This window comes from Saccopteryx leptura, chromosome 2 (genome assembly GCF_036850995.1).
Source record: "Saccopteryx leptura isolate mSacLep1 chromosome 2, mSacLep1_pri_phased_curated, whole genome shotgun sequence".
NCBI lineage: Eukaryota > Metazoa > Chordata > Mammalia > Chiroptera > Emballonuridae > Saccopteryx > Saccopteryx leptura.
The window spans coordinates 250,724,255-250,744,516 of record NC_089504.1 but is presented as its reverse complement, the minus strand read 5'-3'; the positions used below and the strand labels follow the sequence as shown (position 1 = coordinate 250,744,516).

At 50.3% G+C, this 20,262-nt stretch overlaps 1 protein-coding gene across 3 annotated transcripts in view; it reads right to left on the bottom strand.

The window, feature by feature from the left end:
- Window positions 1-15,803, bottom strand: part of ADGRD1 (adhesion G protein-coupled receptor D1) — a 92,428-nt gene extending 76,625 nt beyond the window's left edge. The window contains exons 1-5 of one of the 3 annotated variants that reach the window (XM_066371210.1): window positions 14,925-15,803; window positions 14,798-14,834; window positions 4,505-4,588; window positions 2,230-2,325; window positions 129-251 (exon numbers count right to left, since the gene is read on the bottom strand). In XM_066371210.1, the coding sequence (XP_066227307.1) occupies window positions 129-251; window positions 2,230-2,325; window positions 4,505-4,588; window positions 14,798-14,834; window positions 14,925-14,987 (403 nt within the window). In that variant the 5' untranslated portion in view covers window positions 14,988-15,803. The remainder of the gene's footprint in view (window positions 1-128; window positions 252-2,229; window positions 2,326-4,504; window positions 4,589-14,797; window positions 14,835-14,924) is intronic. The other 2 variants (XM_066371211.1, XM_066371212.1) reach the window with 2 other exon arrangements.
- Window positions 15,804-20,262: the final 4,459 nt, after the last annotated feature.

Sequence of the window (20,262 nt, the reverse complement as noted above, 5' to 3'; positions counted from 1 at the left end):
AAAGAAAGAAAGAGAGAGAGAGAGAGAGAGAGAGAGAGAGAAAGAAAGAAAGAAAGAAAGAAAGAAAGAAAGAAAGAAAGAAAGAAAGAAAGAAAGAAAGAAACCTGCCAAATGGACAGACCACACACCTTCAGGGCCACACTGAGCAGGGTTGCTGATGCAGGAGGTCTTGTACCTCCCGTAGTAGAGAAGGGTGACGCCTTTCTCCGCCTTGAGGTAAATGCCTTTGTTGACTTTTCCTTCGACGATATCTAAGTGAGAGGAATGACATTGTCTGTTAGTCACCTGGTGTGATTGGGCACCTCGTGATGTGCCCGACATGACCACCTATACGTATAAACACGTTGTGCTGTTCACGTTCATCATTAAATATCTCTAATATATGTTATTACCTTGTGATATTCGCATCAGCCTCAGTCAATACTTAGTTATTAATATTTAAATCATAAGGAATCTATTTGTTGATGTGACTAGGAAATAAGAGCTTAGGATCAATTAATATCTGCATGAACTTTACGCAAGGATAGAATGTGGACTGTGCTCTAATGATGTTGTATGATTAGTATATTTGTCCGAGGCTGAGTTACCAGGACTGATATAATTATAACCCTTCTATAAGACGGGATGTTCTGACCTTCAATTCTACCCACAGGCTGTGTCAGCCCTTTCCAGGTCATTGTCACAGTCAAGTTCCCAAGTGAAACTGTCCATACAAGTGTGGACATAAAGCTACACCTAAATTCTCTCTCTGTCTTTTTTTTTTTTTGGGGGGGGGGGTGAGTTCTAATTGACAGCCCCTAATCACAAACGAGGAAACCCATGATTTAAAAAAATAAATCCCTTTTTCTGACTCTCAGAGGAAAAGTCAGAGTCATATTTCAAATCGTCCCAGGACAGCCTGCCACCTACAAGACCAAGCACTGGGCACTCTGGCATCATTTGGATTTGTGGCGTTCCGACAGCGGACGTATCCGATGGGGTGAGTGTGACGTAAATGGTTTATGGCAGGGACTGTCCGTGGGCATGTCTGCAAGAGCTGTTAAAACAGGCGGTACCTGACTATTTAGTTAGAGGCACTGACCTCTCTGCCCTTAGATTGTCAAACAAACAAACAAACAAAAAATGTCAACAGCCCACACACAATAATAGCCATCTGGGTGCAAATGCATCAAAATCATTCCCCCCCCTTTTTTGTCAGATCGACAAATATATATATATTTTGGTGCACCGCAGAATTTCGGTCATTTAGTCTGTGTATGCCGTGACATGAAAAAAGGCTGAAAACCGCTGGTGTCCAGAATCAATAAGTGAGGATCATAAAATCCTGGCGTGATCAGGCATTTATGGCTAATGGGGTCAAAGTCGCCTCAACACCTTGCCCGCCCTCGGGCACATGCTCAAGAGGGACAGCTAGCAGGTGCATCATTGACTTAGGCTGCGTACAGCTGGCAACCAGACTGTCTGCTTGGCAAGGTTGATTTTGGAAGCCAAACCAGCTCCCCACAGAATGAGCCATCAGTTCTGTGCTGGAAAGAGATGAAAGTCTGACACCTCGACTGCCTGGTTTGACTCTCCATCCTCCACCCAGCCCAACAGATGCGACTGCGGCCATTAGTCCTTCTGCTTTGAGCTCCACAGGGAAAAAATGTTTAACATACGGGCTCTGGAGGTTATTAAATAAGATGATAATTCTACCATGACACTAGTCAGTGTCTGTTTAACAAAACAGCTTCTAACGATTAAACAAACAAGAAATAAATTCCAGCCATAGGGGGAAAAAAGCTGATGTTTTATGTTTGTCAGAGCTCAAATGTTTTACGAGGTATTTTAACATCAACTTGGACTATCCAGGAAGAGGGTTCGCTTTTCCTCCGCCCAGGAATAGCGTCCCTCCAGAAATTCCAAACAATGTCTATTTTTAGAAAAAAAAATCTCTCTTCATCTGTCTGTTTTGTTCTGAAAACGAGCAGCTGGTTTGAAAGGAGCCTGGTCACCAGAAAGGTCTTAGGCACCTTCCAGCGCATTGCAACTTGTGACGCCCCCTCTAGACCGGACGCTTGCTCCAGGCAGCGGTCATCGTCGGAACCCCAGGCCACCTCTTTCCCGGGTCTGGGCGTGTCTGCTGGTCGTGGCACAGTGCACCCACCCAGAGCCTTGTGGAACGGGCCTCTGCGTTCATGGAGGGTACACACAGGGCACAGCGGGCAGGACGGCATGGAGGGTGCTCACCTACGGTTGCAGAGCCATTTGAGTAGGCTGAGTCATTGGTGGACACAAAGGTAGCATTATGGAAAGGGAGCACGGTGAGGTTGTGAGCTCGCCATGCTGGTTGGACAACAAGAAAAAGAAAAAAAAAGACAAAGCACAACACATGAGTGACACGAATAACAGGTGCAACCAATAACATATCTCTCAACGTCCGCGCACAGTGAAGGGGCTCCCCTCCTCGCGGGTTTCCTCTCTCTGACCTCACCCCTCCTGCCCCCACCACCCCACTCAGCCACATGGATGGCTCATGCTCAATGGCTTCGTTGGGGCTCCCTAAGCCGGAGCGTGATGACGTACATCCCCGGAATCTGGCCACAGACTTTGCTCCCAACGAGCTGGCTCTCCAGCTCCCCTCTGGACATTTGGTTGAGAGATATGACATTGACTTCGGCCACACGGCAGCCTTCACGGGGGTGGGGGTGGGGGTGGCGAATGAACGGTGGTGATGGCACAGGAACTGATGGGACAAGAAAGACACACGGCATGGAAACAACGACATGATATTATGACAACGTGCACGAAACAACAGAGGACCCAGTGACAATCATCGAAGCGGCTCGTCCACAAGTGCTTTCCAAAGCCATTTGGCTGTCCCGGCAGCGAAATGTGCTCATGGCTTGGTTCTGCTGGGGGTTTTGTTTTGTGCTATTTTTTTCTCTGTGTGTGTGTGTGTTCCCTAAACAGCCTGTAATCACGTAAAAATATGCCCGCCTAGCCTCGTGCCATAAACAACGAGGACGCCATAAAGCCGCGATGAGGCCTTCATCATCCGGGTGGTTTCAGGGGAAAAACATCCATCTATTGAGACTTTTATGGGAAATAAATGCCCTTGGCGAACGCAATTCGATCCCAGTGTAATTGTGTCTGAGTAATGATATCACCTTCTATGGAGGATTTTTCCTAGGTAAAAGTTTTGCAGACGCCAAAGGGGACTTGATCAAACCACAACAATGAGTTGGACGAGGGGGGTTGGGGGAGGAGAAAAACGTACTTATTGTTCTTTGAGCTCTTGTGTGTGAAATAACTCCCCAAATTGTAGTTTGCGCTGTCCTAAACAATGAGCTATTTCAACAATGCATTTCCACTTGGTGGAAATGATCTCCTCACAAAGGCTTTAAAATAAAGGCCCTGAGAAGAGAAGATTGCACTGTAACAACAGGGAGCGGTTTATTTTAACCCAGGCAAGGCAGATCATAAACTTCCACAGGGAGGTCTGTGGCCCTGCAGTGCCAACCTGCTCTCTGGAAGAAATGTTCTGAGCTGTGGGACGGTTTTCTGACACCCCCGGTCACCGCCATCCCTCGACGAGCCACCACCCCCACTCTAAGGATGGCCAAAGGCTCGGACGACGTCAGCTGTGATGCTTCTCAACTTGCAAATTTTTAAGGGCAATGTGCTAGAACTTGAGGTGGCTGTTGATGGAGCACACGAAGTCACAGGAACGAAGAGAGTATCGGCGTGCTGGCGTGCAAAGCATAATAATAACCAGCACTGTGTGGGTTTGCTTTTTAAATAAACCCATTCCACAGTCCAGCATAGGCACGATGTGGGCAGTGCCAGGCTGGCTGTGGACATCAGCCCCTGAACACAATCGAGCGTGATCGAGGAAGCGGAAATGGAAATGCAAAAGCACCCGAATCACTTAAAATCACGTACAGTTTTTTTTAAAAGTTCTAATGGGAATGGGAAAAAGTGCTCAGGAACACCGGGGTTCCTCCATCTGGGAAATGTCTGAATCAAGTCAGATAGAGACAAGTTTCCATGGCGTTGGGGACCACTGGAAGCATCTTAGGTGGCATTGCCATGAAGTGGGGAGCAGCTGATTGGTAGGTGGGGGCACCTTTGCTGACCAGGACCATGACCCACGAACACGTGAGCCCGTCTTAGTGGGCATAGACTTTGGCCCTGGGTTAATTTCAGATGGGTCCGTCTGGACAGGTGCAGAGGTCACGCCAGCCCCATGTTCCCGGAAAACACACTCCTGGACCCATCCCACCCGCAGCTGAAAGCCGAAGGTTGTTGGGGAAAACACACGCTGTAATATTAAGAATCGTCAATTCTGCCCTTCAATCATTAAGGTACATGGACACTCTCGTCGCTTTGGAATAGCAATGATTAAGGAGGGGGCACACCCTCTTGGCTTCCATGGTGTTCACGTGCCTTTCCCCGTGGCCCCTCCCCCTCCCCCCAGTCACCCGCCCTTGTGGCCTCAGGCATCCTCACCACCCATTTCTACCTCCAGTTGTTTCCTGAAGTTCATGGATCCCGTCCACGTGCTCCAGGGGCCAGTAATGGGAAGCAGTGAGCAAGACCTCGAACCCTGCGGACAAAGAAAAGGCCATTAAATCCCCGTTTGGAAGAAAGGAACCCAGTGTGATACCCTACTGGCAATCTGCCCCATGAGTTGGGGGCACGTGCATGCGTGTGTATGTAGCAGTTACCCAGTGAGTACAAGATAGACTAAAAAGGCATTTGAATAAATTTAATACACTCTCTCCTGGTTAAAAAGTAAAACAAAACAAAAAACTCATAATGAATTCAAAATCTACCAACATTTCCTTAATAAGAATAAAACATGAAAAAGGGGGAGAGATAGATACCTTTTAACCTAAGAAAATAAAGCCACCATGTTTCACATGGTGCAACAAGCAGACGCAAGCCCGTTAAATGTCAGGGTAGAGATAAGCGTGTCCGTTATCACATAATTATTTAGCTCTGCTTTGAAGAAACCCCCGGACGCCATCAGATAAGAGGATGAAATAAGGTTAAAAAAGGAAGGAGGCAACCAGCGCCCACCACATCCGAGGTGCCTTACGAGGCTGTGCCAACCCTGCCCAGTTCTGTCCTGAAGGTAACCCTCGAGGGAGCCGTAAAGACAGGTCTCAGCCGACCTGTAAAGACGGAGCATGGCAGGCAGGCTCACTGGGGAGGTTCAGGGGCCGCCCTCGCACACAAGCCTCTCTCTCCATCCGGTCCCGGTCTTCCTATGATCTCTGTTTCTTTATTTTTAACTTCAATCGTTTTTGCAGTTTCCTGCATGGTCCTCGCACTTGGAGCCGACATGATTTTGTGCAGATGTGTGCCTTTCTAGAGTGTTCTTTGCACTTCGTGCCTTGTCTGTTTTCCCATTGATTGACTTCTTTCCGGGCTTCCGGGTGAATTTGGGAACAGTCCCTGGAGGGGCCGCCCCTGTCCCACACTCAGCTGCACCCCTCACTTTGAGCCCCCGCCGCCTTGGGTTGGTTCCCTGGATCACTTCCCAGGAGTGAGTATCATGGTCCAGATGACTAAATACTAATCAACCGCCCTCCATGTCTGCCAGACTGTAGAAAACGAAAAAACTAATAAACTAACCATTGTATTATTCATTTCAATAAAAGGTTTTACTTTATTTTTATTTTATTATTGTTGTTTTATTTCCTAGTGAGAACAGATTTGATTAAACTGGCAAGACATTTTTATTTCAGGCACTGTTGCAATCGGGAGAAAGAGACATCAGGGGAATGCTGGGCTCAGCGCTGAGTATAACGAGGACAAATTGGGACTCTGCTCAGAGCCAAGGGGCCGGGTGGGGGGTCAGAGTGGAAAATTACTGAAAGGAAATATCAGACAGAAAGGAGGATTCTGGCTTAACTAACTTGACCAGAGTCTTGCCCAGGGCAGGCCCGGGAGGTCCAACATCACCTGGGAGGTGGTGAGAGAGGAGGAATCTGATCAGATATCGAAGTGCTCGGATGGGGGGGGGGGGTTCTCCTGACACTGACTTCACGGAGTTCTTGCTGAACTGGACGATGTTGCAGGCCCAACAAGGACGGGTGCTGAAGCCTAAGGCAGAAGCCGACTTGGAAGAGGGCTTAGCGGTTCCAGACTGGACTCGGCTCAGACAAGGGTCTTGGTTGACCCGGAAGAAATCATTACACACATGCGTGCATCGCTACCGTTTTCACCACTGAGGTGGGCGGGAAAGGATTAATCGTGTGCAGAGTGCAGGTCCCAGGGGAAAAGCACACTATGACTTTTACTCAGAGGCAATCACATTAAGAGGACACGAAGGGGGAAAGAAAGTGTTATAGGAAAGCTGCACACACTTTTTCAGAGGGGCATAATAAGGAGAAGCGATCCACCAGTTAAATCGCAACTACCTACATGACCTGACAAGGTGCAGGGTAAGCATTATCAGAACCACAGAAAGCTTCACTCTATTCTAGGGAAACGAGCCCTGGCCAGGTAGCTCAGTGGGTTAGAGCATCATGCCCTTACACCAAGGTTGCTGGTTCAATCCCAGGGGCCAGGGCACATGTGAGAATCAACCAATGTGTGTATAAATTAGTGGAACATTACACATCAGAATTTTTCTCTCTCTCTCTCTCTATCTCTATCTTTCATCCTTTCTTCCTCTAAAACCAATCGATTTAAAAAAGAATTTTAAACAAACAAAACAAAACCCCCAAAATATTCTAGGAAAGTGAATGATGGTGCATGCGGCACACACAGAGCTCGCAGACGTGTTGTGACCTTCTCCGCACACGCTACTCGCCTCCGCACGCACAACCTGCAGGAGGAACGTGGGTCCGAACAGCCCTGGTTGGTGTGCTCTGCCCCTGCCCCTTTGGCTGTGGCTGACATCCCGTTCCACATATCCTCCTTGCCTCCGTTTCTATTTTGTTCATCAGTTTATTTTGTAATAAACATCATTTTTTTAAAGAGAAAATAATAGGATCGTTATTTTTGCATGGTGTGTGCCTGATAATGAAAATGAAATATCATTACAAATCAGAAAGGAATTTGGTGAGTGAAAAGCTGTTATTACAAACAACGAAAGAATTCAGTGTGCAGACTTCGCAGGCAAGTGTCAAGCGGTTCCCTGTCTCCAAACAGTAATGCTAAAGAAAAGAAAAAAGAAAAAGCCACCACTTGTGGATAATTGCTTGCCAACAAAAAGAAAACACAGACAAAAGAAAAGAACTGTACTGAAGTCTCATCAAGAAAACAACAACACAAGACTCATGGTAGATGCAGAAGAGCACTTCAGTCAATGAGGGACTTCGTGTCTTCTTGGAAAAGAAAACTGAGAACCATAAAAATATCCACTAGCCTTCAACTGATATATAAACGTTAGGAATTTGTTATAAAACAAAACAAAACACTGAGAGGTTTTGTTTTGGGTGTTTTTTTGTTGCTGTTGTTGTTTTTGTGGGGGTTTTTTGGTGAGGGAGAAAGCTGATTGTGGAGATTACATAGAAAAATAAGCCCCCCAAAAAAGTCAGGCCACCAGAGAGACAGGGCAGGAGAGGATGAGGGGATAGACCAGCCTGTGGTGAGACACATCGTAAAGCCACACGCTAAACACGATTTGGTGCAACAGACGGACGGGCAGGTCCGTGGGGAAATTGCCTATAGATATCACCAAGCACACATGAAAATGTAGTTTATGATAAAGGTGGTATTTCAAATCGGAGGAGACATATTATTTCAACCAAAGGTCTGAGAACTCGTTAGCCGCCCACAAACCTCACTCTTGACTCTAACAATGTCTAATGGATCAAAATTTAAACACAATAAAGCAGAGGGGCACCAGTTGTAAATCTGATGGCATAAGAATTTTAAAGTCTGCACAGAACAATAAATCAAGCTACATCGAACTAGGGAAGGAGGGTCAGTCACACATCACACGGAGGACAGAAACGCATTCGATTTTTTTTCAGGTGTGTTACGTTTATGGTAAACGAATAAAAAAAAAACCCTCCTGTTGGGAAGAAAGTGTCAACCAAAAGAACACTCTTGAGGCAAAGGATATAGACAGTCCAGAGAAAAAGCAACGTGAATTATTTCAAAATATATCAAAGGGTGTTTGTTGAAGCTGGTGCATTGGGTTAAAAGTGTGTCGGCAGGACAGCAAGCTAGCCTGGCGCAGGCCGGCAAGCAAAATGTTAGCTCTCCGAAGTTAGCAAGTTCTATCCCATTTTCGGTGCGTGCTGACGTTAGGCTAAGCTTTCCAACACCTGTCCAAATTTTAACCGCACATTCCCTTTGACCTCATAATCCCCACATCCAAGGAATTGATTCTAGAGATCAACTCACTGCACAGTGGTGTTTGTTGCAGGTTTTTATAGACAGTATCAAAATCCTGCAAACCACCTAAATGCTTCTCAACAGGGGTGCTGGTTAAATAAATACAAAGCCTGTGGTTTGGACAAACGGTGAGGCCCACGGGGGTGACCATGTGCCCCTGCTATGGAACGTTCTTTGAGTTACATTGTTAAGTTTCAAAAGTCAAGGTGTGTACTAGGAACTGTTTGTGTAAACCACAGTTGTTCAGGAGTTGGGAGAGGGAAGAAAGGAAGAGAGAGATGTTGGCTGGACACTCTAGAAACTGACCACAGTGTTTTAGGGGCTCAGGAAACCTGGGGACCTGGGTGTGGGATGTTAAGATTTATATTTCCTTATCTTGGTGTTCTACTTGATTGTCGGGACCTGGGTTTATTTTATTCTAAGACACGCTTTACAATTAGGACATCCCCGAGGTAATGTCCATACTGAAGTCCCCTCTCCCCAACTGGTATCTGAATTTTGGCCTTATACACATCCAGGTCCCTAGTCCCACTTTTCAGTTGACATCTGAGAGGCTGTCCTTCCTCTTCCTCAAGTGTCGTGTGCATGAGTCCCAAACATGAGTCAAGAGCAAAGTTCGTTCCAGAAAATAGGCTACAAAGTAGCTATACAACCACCTAACTCCTGCGGGTGCTCGGGTGACGTGTGACTTTGGCCTGGGTGCCCGGGGCACAGCTCTACCCTGAAAGGTCAAGTCAGATAGCCGTGCCCTGTCCCACCATGCCTTGTCTTTTCTAAAATCCCAGCCTCTCCTTGGGCTGAGGGGGAAACAGTCTTGTCCTGTAATTCAATTCCTCTGGGAAAAGAAGTCAGAGAAGGAAAGAACATCTGTTGTACAAGGAACAGATGTTGTCTTTAGAATCTGCATCTTCATAAAATGAGCCCTGTGTTCCTGTCCTCTCCACTTGCAAATGGTCCAGGAAAAAAGGGAGGGTGTTGTCCACCCAGAAAGACCCCACTACCACCACCACCACCCATAGGCTCTCCAGTACCCGTGCAGCCTGTGATGGAAACAGAGGTTTGAGGTCAGGAGGGTGTCGGCCAGCCCACAGCGTGGCTCCGATATCCCGTAACTAGCCACACGGAGCTTGTTCATGGGCTGGAATTGAGTCACGGAGGGGCCGCGAACTGAAATACGCACGGGGCCAGCGGTCACGTGGACTTCTCTCGCTAGAGGCCGGGGTGCTGCTGTCTGGGACAGCGGTTACCGACCTGGACAGCAGAAGCACACACCGATCAGGATAGAGGCTGGTGCCGTCCCGAGGGGTCATGTGGCCACCCTGAGAGATGGTGACCTGTCTGAGAGCAGCTGCTAGCTAGGCCCCACGGCCAACACCCTGCAGGAAGACGGGCCTGATGTTGTCAGCCTCCCGCTTTTAAAGAGAAACCAGAGATCTAGCTTTTCAGATTTAAAATCCAACCTTCCCCCCAATTTTAAGGTCAGGAATTGTGTTTTCTTAATTAAAACACGGTGTTGCTAACAAGATGAATAAAGAGCTGAACCCAACGCCCAGATTCCCTTTACAACCGAAGGAGGGGACGGTCCAGAGGCTGGCCGGTGGTCGTTAGAACAGAAAGTCGCCTTCTTTGCAATGAGACACCCTGCAGCTACTCCTCCCCCAAAAAAGGTGACATGGCATCTCCTAGTTATGTAATCACCCCGGTTTTCACCAGGTAAACTCTTGGAAAGACGAAATGTTGACTTAGACAAGACAGCAAGGCCAGTGATAACACGGCTCGCTCTGGGACTCCAAAACATCCCCCAACTTTATGAAGAAAACAAGAGAGAGAGAGAGAGAGAGAGAGAGAGAGAGTCCACATCACAATTACAAATCAGTTCTCCAAGATTAACTTCTCATCCATATGTAATGGTTCAGTGATTCAGTTTGGAGACACAGACAGACAGACAGGAGTATTAATACTCAAAAAGAAAGCGAATAAAACCTTTAATTCTTTCTTTTCAGCCCCCCTCCCAGACTGCCCCTAGTCCACCTCTCCCCCATGATGCACTCTTTGTGTCTCCGAAGGGCACCCCTGTCCTGTAAATGTTGGTAGAAAACACATCTTCAGCGTCCACAGGCTTGGGCCACAGAATGTGCCCCGCACCGAGGACAGGGATCCCCACCCGTCGACGGGCTGACCCTGCTCCGCAGCCTCTACCGTCCTCACACCCGGCTCAACCCCGCGGACTGGCCAGCCGCCACCGTGGCTGGGAGCGCTCGTCTCCCTTGTGCACGACCAGCTCCATGGTGCAAGCCTCAGCCCCACGACCGACTTCTGTCTCCAAGGGTCCTCTCCCCACCTCCCTTCCTTGTTGTGTTTTCTCGTAACATCGACTACTCTTTGAAACGTGTTGTTTGTTAGTATATTTGCTCACTGTCTTCCCTGCCAGACTCTCCATGACTGGAGTATAGAGACTGGGTCTGTTCTATCTGCATCGTATCCTCACGTTTAACACATGGCCTGGGTGTGTGTGTGTGTGTGAGGGGGGGGGGGGGGAGAGAGAGAGAGAGATCCAGACGTTTGCGTGTGAAATTGCTCCTAAATTTCAATGTTAGCAATTTATTTTAAAAACTATATAAATAGAATGAATGAGTACATGTTATGAATAAATGAATAAACATAGAAAGATTATATGTATGTGTATCTATATATAATTCTGGTGCTCCCCAAATCTCTATTTGCCATATCCCCATTTGTTCACTAGGATATAAAACTCCATCATAGACACACTTTTTTTTTTTTTGCACTAGGAAGAAAGATGAAGAATGAAGATTCTGCCATGGCCCAGTGGTTCTGACGGTCCTTTAGAAACCATCCAACCCTGCACTGGTGACAAGGGGTTAACTAGACTCACTGATCGTTACTCTGTGCACCTGAAACTACTCTCATGTCATTTGTCAACTAGACCTCAATGTAAAAAACAAATATAAAGGGAACAAACTATTTATTCGCACAGAAAAGAAAAAACCACCGAGTAAATATAGGGAATCCTAATTACTATAATCACAGGCTTGGGCTTTCCCAACCTCTAAAGAGGCCAGTGAGGTGAGACGAGGTGAGTGGCCTGACCCCCTGGAAGTGGGCAGAAGCCAGCCAGCTCCAAGTGCTCCAGGGCCCGGCAACATCTGGAGAATGGCACGTTTTGTTCACATTCTCTCGCCTTGTTACAAAAGTTATCCGTCAAGCGCCTGTTTTCCTAAACTGTTGAGAAATGACCTGCAACTTCCTAGCCGGGCCACGGACAGATCCAGTTTTGTCTGCCCTCGTGGCTCCCTAGCGTTGTCTTGGAGACTGAGCAAGAAGTCAGGCCACCCGGGGACAGGGCGAAGGTTTCAGAGGTGGGGTGGGGCCCCGGTTCTCCATCTTGGGGACTCACCGCCAAGTGGGAGGTGTGTAGGTGGTCCCTGGTGCAGTCACTTCTCTGAAGTGACCATACAATCATGGGGGGGGGGGGGAACACAGACACCACAAGAGCACAAAAACAATTTTAAGTTCTTTTTCGATTAATCACCAAACTAAACACCTGTCTATCTGGTGGAGGTGAGGACCTGGCACAGGTCTAGCCACTCTGGCTGGTATGGACAGACAGATCAGATAATGAAACCCAAACACACCCCGGAGTTCCTGGCCATCAGTGTCCCAGGGCACCGGTGACCAGCCAGTCTCCAAGGGAAGGTGCCGAGTCCTGCCAGCAGGTGTTTACTGAGCATCTCATGGACCGCGTGGGAGGCCCTGAGTCAGATGCCACCATGACAACACAAAAGAAGCCTGCCACCCCTGCTGGAACCTCAGAGAGAAGTCTGGTGCAGTTGTGGCGGACAAGAGACTGGCTGACAGGAGACCAGGGTGCCGGTCTATGCGGGGAACCCCGAAAGGCACCCCTGATATCCCGGCACACCTCCTCACCGCCCTGGCCACTCCGCTGTCATCTGCTATAACCTCGTGACGTCTGTCTCCCCCGGCTTCCTCCTTAAACTTATCTCTACGTCTCATTCCACTGCTTTGGCCAAAGCTATTGCTCCCTGAAAGTCACCCTTCGTCTCCTGCAGGGGGAGAGGACTAACACCACCTGCCTTGCAGTGTTGGGGGGAGGGATTTAGGTGAAGCCTGCGTAGTCCCTTGGGAGAAAACGCTGCCCCGCGGCAGCCTTCCCCACACAGGCGGGGGTCTAGGCTGAGGTTCCAGACCTCTACCGGCGAGGAAGGGCCAGCCCTGAGCAGCGTGCTGTGTCTGCGAGCAGAGGCTGTAAGAAGAAGTCACGGAGTAGGGTTTTCTGCACTGAGTCTTCTTGTGGAACACTGTGACCGATGGTCAGAGCAGAGGTGGAGGAGCTCTCCCTCCCCCCACCCCCGCCACTCCGGGGTGCTGGAAGGGATAGAAGGGGTGAGCAGGGGCCAAGATGTTAAGAAAGGACAGGACGGGGAGGGGAAGGGAATGGGGAAGGAGAGAAGAGGGGAGGGAATAGCAGAAGAAGAAAAGACTCGGAAACACTGGGGAACACCCTCGGAGCTCAGTGAGTGTGAGCTTCGTCATTGTTGTAAGAGGGAAGGAGAGAGGAAGAGAAGGAAAGGAGAGGAGAGGAAAGTGGAAGCGAGGGAGAACGAGAAGGGAGAGGGAGATCGCTGGGAGCTGGAGAGTCAGAGGAGAGAGGGTACCCGGGACTCGGGGCCGGGGCTGAGGGGCGCGGCTCCGCGGCGTGGCTCCCACCAGCCTGGCCCTCGCCTGCTCTCAGTAACATTCCCGTCGTTCTCAGTGTTGTTACTACCTCCACGATGGCGAGTGGGTCTAGAAATGTTATTTTCTGTCCTAATTAGGACCTGAGAGGAGACTAGTTAGGGAACAAGGATGGAAGTCTACTCGCTCCTTGGAGCTGACGATCGGATATGTGTGTGGACACATGGACTTGTGTGAGGTTCTGGGAGAAGGCATGGGGACACATATGGGTGTGTTTGAAGGCCGATGGACATGTGTGGAGGGTGTGGACATGGATGGGGTCCAGGCACAATGTAGGAAGCACCCCTTTCCAGACTCCTTCCTAACCGTGAGCAGTGGCCGGGTCTCTGGGGGCTGCCCTGTCCACCCTGTCTGCTGGTCCTGGTGGAGGACACCACCCCCTCCTCTGTCAACTGTGTCATTGTCTTCTCCTACGAGACTGCCACTGGAGGAGGGGAGAGTCCCGGGCATGTGTGTCCTCTTTCTAATGCAGTACCAGGTGACTACTTCTCCCCAGGCCACAGAGGGCCTCTTTGCCAGCGTTGTGGCTGAGGACAGGGGAGCAGGAGAACCTTCTCCACTTTCACATCTCTTCTGAAAGGAGGTTGTACTAGAACATGCGGACAGAAGACAGTGGCCATGCACATATCTATCACGACGCTGATAAGCTGAGGCAGGGACAATGGTCAGACTGTCCTGAGCTACGTCACAGTACAAAGGAGGCAGAAGTCTCACCCCAGGTCTGACAGACACTCCCCCCCGGTCCCCATGTGTCCATCCCTCACACGAGACTCTGTCCAAGGACCTGGCTTTGTCCCTGGGCAGGGCTGGGCATGTAGCTGTGCCCACGGTGTCTGGTTGGTCATTACAGGTCAGTCCCCAGAGGTGGCAGAGTGGCCCATGGGAACAACTGGGGAAGCTCGCCCATCCCCCCTGAAGCTCTGTGACATAGGCCTGACACTCAGGTCAGGGGCTGTGCTCCTGGTGTCTGAGCAAAGGTCTGGGGACAGCACTGGGGGGTTTTCCCTCTACCATGCCCATGCCAGCCAGGGAGGAAATGGCGACCGCACCTGTAGAGCGAATCCTGGCCACTCACACGTGCCCTCCTCCCATCCATGTGCCTCCTCGTTGGCATGGGTGGTCCCCACACTTCCAGTGACTGGTGGATGCCTCCTCTGCCCCCCACCCCCACCGAGAGAAGCCTCGCTGTGATGCTGCTAGACCGAGGACTCACACAGTAAAGGACAGAGGGCCGGGCAGCCATGTGGGGGGTTCCTCCCGCTGCTCCATGATCTCAGAGGGGCAGCAGGTCTCAAGCGCCCAAACCCAGGACAGTGAGAGAGGAGTGAGACAGCTCCGTGAGGCTGAAGGACTGAGACTCTAAGTCACCCTGGCAGTTTCTTCACTGGACACATAGACGTGAGACAGACAGACAGACAGACCACGCTCAGCCTGAGAATGTTTCATGTCCTGAATATAAGATTTCTAGTGACCAAGAGCTAACAGCTCTGGGCACAGAGACAGCCGCCTCTCCAGCCTCAGCTCGGGGACACAGAGGTCTCCCATCAAGGGTGATCAAAGAGATGAGGACAGCAAAGTGCAGCAGCGGCCAGCTGGGCCGGAGTTAGCCCAAGCGGGGCCACTGCAGCCTCCGGGGTAGGACGAGCAGGTAGCACATGGAACGAGAAGGAAGCTCCCTTACCTGGATGGGCTTGTGATCGGGAGAGGATCGGACGCACCTGCACAAAAAACACCACAGCATAAGACACGGGACCTCCCAACAGAACCCAGCCCAACCGGCCGCAGTGTTGGCCGTGTAGGGACGTTACCTGAAAATGGCAATAAAGTAAGAGGAACCAGGAGGGCCAGCCGTGACAGGGTAGCCTTCTCATGGTGACAGCGAGGTTCACCACCAGCCCCGTGCAGCTCCTGAGGGTGGGTGGAAATCGTTCAACTTTCACAGCCTGGGGCGAGGGACATTGTCACAGGTTCCGGAAAGAAAACAAAACCTGCTTCTCTCTCACGTCTGTGGAAGGCAGCCGTCCGGGGGAGTTAGTATGGGTTTCCTCCTCGTCTCCAGACGTGAGAGTCTTCCATGATCGATAAACACATTGCAGTGACCAGAGTGACTGCAGAACGCAGAGGAAGCCCAGCTCTCGACGGTGCAGATTCAGCAATCCCAACCCGGGGGCAGCGTGCCCAGGGAGAGAGAGGGAGGGAGGGAGGGAAAAAGGGAGGAAGGGAGGAAGCTCAGCCGGTCACCGGCCAGCTGTCTCAGTCCCCAGCCTTCATGTGTCTCCGTCCAGGGGATACTTCTTCTTCCCTGAATGAAGTCCGGCGATCAAGGAAGGATGTCTGAAGGAACTTTGCCCCCAAGCCCTGGCCGAGTCCTTCTGGTCTGACTCAAGCTTACACCTCTTAACCCCCCACCCCAGCTCTCTGGGTGGAGAGAGGGCGTGATGTCAAGCTCTCTCCTCAAACTTTGTTCTGCTCTGTCCTCTATTTATATCCCCGGGACCACACTGTCCTTCCTGGGTCCTAACTCCAGCCTGTTCAGGACAATGGGGGAAATCTGCAGAGCACACAGGCACAGGGCTGCCTCTTTATCAGTACCCCCAACCCCCCAGTACCCCCGCCCTCCGCCGGAGTCACCGTAGACGTGAATAAACTACACAGGCTACGGCAAACCATAAACTCTGTGAAGAGCTGCGTCCTGTTTGCCCAAAGAAAGAAAGGAGGTGATCTATGGGTGCCAAGGAAGATAAACCCCACCCACGTTCCCGCCACATCAGTGCTGGCCACATTTTTCTCCTTAACCCTTTCAGAGGTGAATGGAAGCTGTGCAGCTATTTACCGGGAACACCCTGTGGCCGCACCAGACCAGACCCCAGATATTCCTCCCACAACACCAGGATGGCACTCCCGACCTAGTAACAGTCAGGCCGTGAGCCAGCCCATGCCTCGGTTTACTCAAGGTGAAAGTGGATTTGATCTAGTCCAAATACATGCGCGCACACACACACTCACACACACGTTATACTCACAGCTATAATTCGCCATCTGATGTAACTCACACCTACCTTTCTGCACTGTTGCCAACACTGACTGGCTGGGTGCTCTTGGCCAAGTTACTGAATCTCTCTGTTTCAAAGCGTGTCTGTGGGCTGGGTCCTTCCTCCACCAGGCAGGGCTGCAAGGGCACAGGCGATGATACATATAAGGTTCTCAGAGCAGGGCTTGGAAAGTATGTAGCACTCCATAAATGTTAGCTTTTTTTTTTTTCAAAGCAAAAAATATCACTCAATAAATGTTAGCTCTGATGGTGGTTACAAATGAGAAGATAACACCCATTAAATGTTTGCTAATATGACCTCCTTAGCCCTGACTTTAAATGGGAATGGAGTCTTATACCCAAGGAGCCTTCCTAAAGAGGATGTGAAATTGACTTCCCGCCTTCTCGAGGGAGGAAAGAGCGTGATGTCCAAACACAAGGTGATTGTTTCTCACTCGGGCCTGCAGCCAGGGACCTGTCTGGTGATCCTATTACCGGAAGGAGGACCTGGCCCTTCGGGTCTGCCTAGTGCTAGCCGTTGGGTGTGGGTTCTTGACTTTGCAGGAGAAATTTCACAGCCCAAGTCCAGGTGATTTTGAGAGTACAGTTTACTAAAAGCTAGGGACAGTAACCAAGGAAGGTCTAGGATAGAAGAAGCTACAGGAGAGAGACAAGACTTATGGGAGAGAAATGAGCCCACACTGGGAAGTCAGACAAAAGGGGGCCTTGGAGACAGGTTCACAGGGTTAGCCCAGGACGAGCTGCTGCTACCCACGGCTCCCCTGATTGCAAGTCTCATGGGGTCCTTTAGAGTTTAGGAGATGCACGCCTGTGGGGGAAGAAGAGAGGGAAGGGAAAGGCCTGGGTGTGCTCCCAGGAGGATGAGCATGCTGAGTGTTCTTTTTTTTTTTTCTCTTTCATTTCCAAGTGAAAGGAGGGGGATAGAGAATCAAACTTCTACATGTGCCCCTGACTGGGATCCACTTGGCAATCCCCATCTGGGGTTGATGCTCTGCCCATCTGGGGCCATGCTTGCAACCAAGCTATTTTTAGCGCCTGAGACAGAGGTTCCATGGAGTCATCCTCAACACCTGGGGCCAATGCGCTCAAACCAATGGAACCATGGCTGCAGGAGGAGAAGAGAGAGAGAGAAAGAGAGAGAAGGGGAGGGTGGAGAAGCAGATGGGCGCTTCTCTTGTGTGCCCTGACCAGTAATTGAACCCAGGACATCCACATGCCGGGCTGGGCTGACGCTCTACCACTGAGCCAACTGGCCAGGACACGGGCGCTTTGTTTTGAGGGTTTTTGAAGGCTGGGAGTTTAGGGGAGGATCTCAATAGACTCTTCATCACCTCTTCCAGGTGTGCCCTTTCAGGGTCATGGTCTCCACTGATTGGTCAGGCCCAGGGCAGGTGTTATCAGTCATTGCAGCTGACCTGGAGCTAAAATATATCTGAGGCCCAGATGTTCTCTTCAGGGAGATGACCTTCTGTCTCTGGCCAGTTTGTTCAACTAGGTGCCTCAGTTTTCCCATTCTACTTGCTAAGGGATTTTCCTGCCTCATTTAAGCCCTGCACGGCTGTGGCTGGGGTCAGACCGTCTCTGCACTTGTGTCTCGAGCACCTGAAACACGGTGAACTCCAACGACAGGGCCCCGCTCCCACAGTGAACTTTATCCTGTTGCCGAGGCGTGACCCACACTTCAGGGAAAAACTGATTTACAGCCTTTATCTCCCGTCTCATCGGGGTTCGGGGAAGAAAGTGAGCGCGGAGTGCGGGGCGGGGCCACGGACGCTGTTTTTTCTTAGTTCGGGTCTTAACTAAAGAAGAATTCAACAGCCTGTGAAATACACAGTTCTTGCCCATTTTCAACCCTGGGCAAAGCCAATGTGTTCCTTATCGAATGTTAAAGTTACGAATAGGCACCAGGAGGCACCCCAATCCAACGGCAGGAATTCATAGAAACTGGATCCAAGCCCACCCTCCAGGTGCCCACAGACTCGATCAAGTGTGTGCTCACTCCCATCCCTAACTGCCCAATTCTCCTTGCTCGGAGGGCAGGTGGGCCCCCCCTTCACTGAATGCGACGTTTCAGGCCCGTCCCCGGTGTCCGTCCTGCACGGAGGCTTCCCCCGCCCCAAAGCCCTGCCCTCAGAGTCACTTTGCACACTCTGATCTCCTTTACGGCTCTACTGTTCACATATTGACGTATTGTCCATCTCTCCCCACCGAAATCTAAGCTCCCTATGAGCAGGGAGATTTTTTTCCCCGTTTTGTCCACTCTGTATCCTTGGCCCCTAACACAGGGCCAAGTACTTCATACGTGTTCAATGGTCCCTAGGTGAACACTATTTTTTTTTAATGCGTGCATGTGTGTTTTACCTAAGGGTGGAAAAATTGCTATGTTTTGGTGAGGTATATCAGTACTGACGTACACAGTCATTAAATATGTTAAATGGGACCTTACTATTACTTCTATGTGGAATCAAAAAAAATCATCTCATAGAAGCAAAGAGTAGAATGGGACCCTGGCCAGTTTGCTTAGTGGTAGAACGTCGGCCTGGCGTGTAGAAGTCCTGGGTTCGAATCCTGGTGAGGGCACACAGGAGAAGCGCCCATCTGCTTCTCTACCCTTCCCCCTCTCCTTCCTTTCTGTCTCTCTCTCTTCCCCTCCTGCAGCCAAGGCTCCATTGGAGCAGAGTTGGCCCGGGCACCGAGGATGACTCCATGGCCTCTGCCTCAGGCACTAGAACGGCTCCAGTTGCAACGGAGCAACACCCCAGAGGGGCAGAGTATTGCCTCCTGGTGGGCATGCTGGGTGGATCCCGGTGGGACGCATGCGGGAGTCTGTCTCTCTGCCTCCCCACTCCTAACTTTGGAAAAATTCAAAAAAGAAAAAAGAGTAGAATGGACATGTCCAGGAACTGGGGGGCAGGGGGTCATGGGAAATGGGGAGATGTTAGTCAAGGGAAAAACTTCCAGGTATAAGGTAAGTAGGTCTGAGGATCTAGTATTTAATATGGTGGCTATAATTGATACACTGTATGGTATAATTGAAATTTGATGAGAGAATAGACTTCAAGTGTTCTCATCAAGAGGAGGAGGAGGAAAAGTGAGACATGAGGGTGACTGATGTGTCACCTTATTGAGAAAATCCCGACCCGAGGTATTCATATATCATATTATCCTGTGGAACACCTTAAATATATTACAATTTTATTTTCCAATTAGACTTTAATAAAGCTGAAGAAAAGAAAAACAGAGAAAAAAGAGCCCTTAAGTTTCAACTAGAATCTCTTCAAGTGATTTTTTTTTCAGGGGTGAATCAAGGACATGTGAAGCCTGCTGGAAGAAGCATACTAGCTTCTTCACACACAGCTGGGTCTGGGGGGACAGCCCGGGACTTCATGCAGCATGCCGAGGAGGTTGGACAAGCCATGGGGGCAATGTGTTCTCAACGCCTCATTCTCGTCCCCCCAGCTGCACCTCCCCCAGCCACGTGCTCCTCAATCCACCCCCACAGCGGCCGGGAGCGGCCGGAGCTGTGCACACCTGCCCAGTGGTGTCTGTGGACACAAACCGGGTAAAGCTGTGGTTCCTAAACCACGTGTGAACGGACACTCACGGTGCATGGGCATGATGGAAATTAATGGGGTTGGAGAGTTTGTGAGGGGTGACTTCACCGAGGCCATGACATGAGGGCTGCAAGGGTAAGTGCCCAGAAACAGGGGGTGGGATCCTCGTGACCTGGAGCACGCTGACCGGTGAGGTCGAGGGGCCAGTGAAGGGATGCCCCATTTTCCCCTCCATTCTGGTGGAAGTCACCTCCCATCCACCTGCTGCTCCCGGTGAACACACTGGCCTCATATCCCCAGGAAAACACTCACACGGAGTCCTAGCCTCCTGGTCTGCTATTGAAGAGCCCAGAGTAGGACCCGCCTTCAGGGTCGGTCCCGTGGGTCATGGGTGCCCAGGTGCTGGCTGCAAGGACTCGTGAACGTCCCAAAATGCATGCATGTGACCTTGTGGGGGAGGCAGTCCATTGCTGTCATCCGATCTCCAAAGAGGAGGGGATATTAGGAAACGTTTTGGTCGGTGAAGGGGGTTTTGAGCAA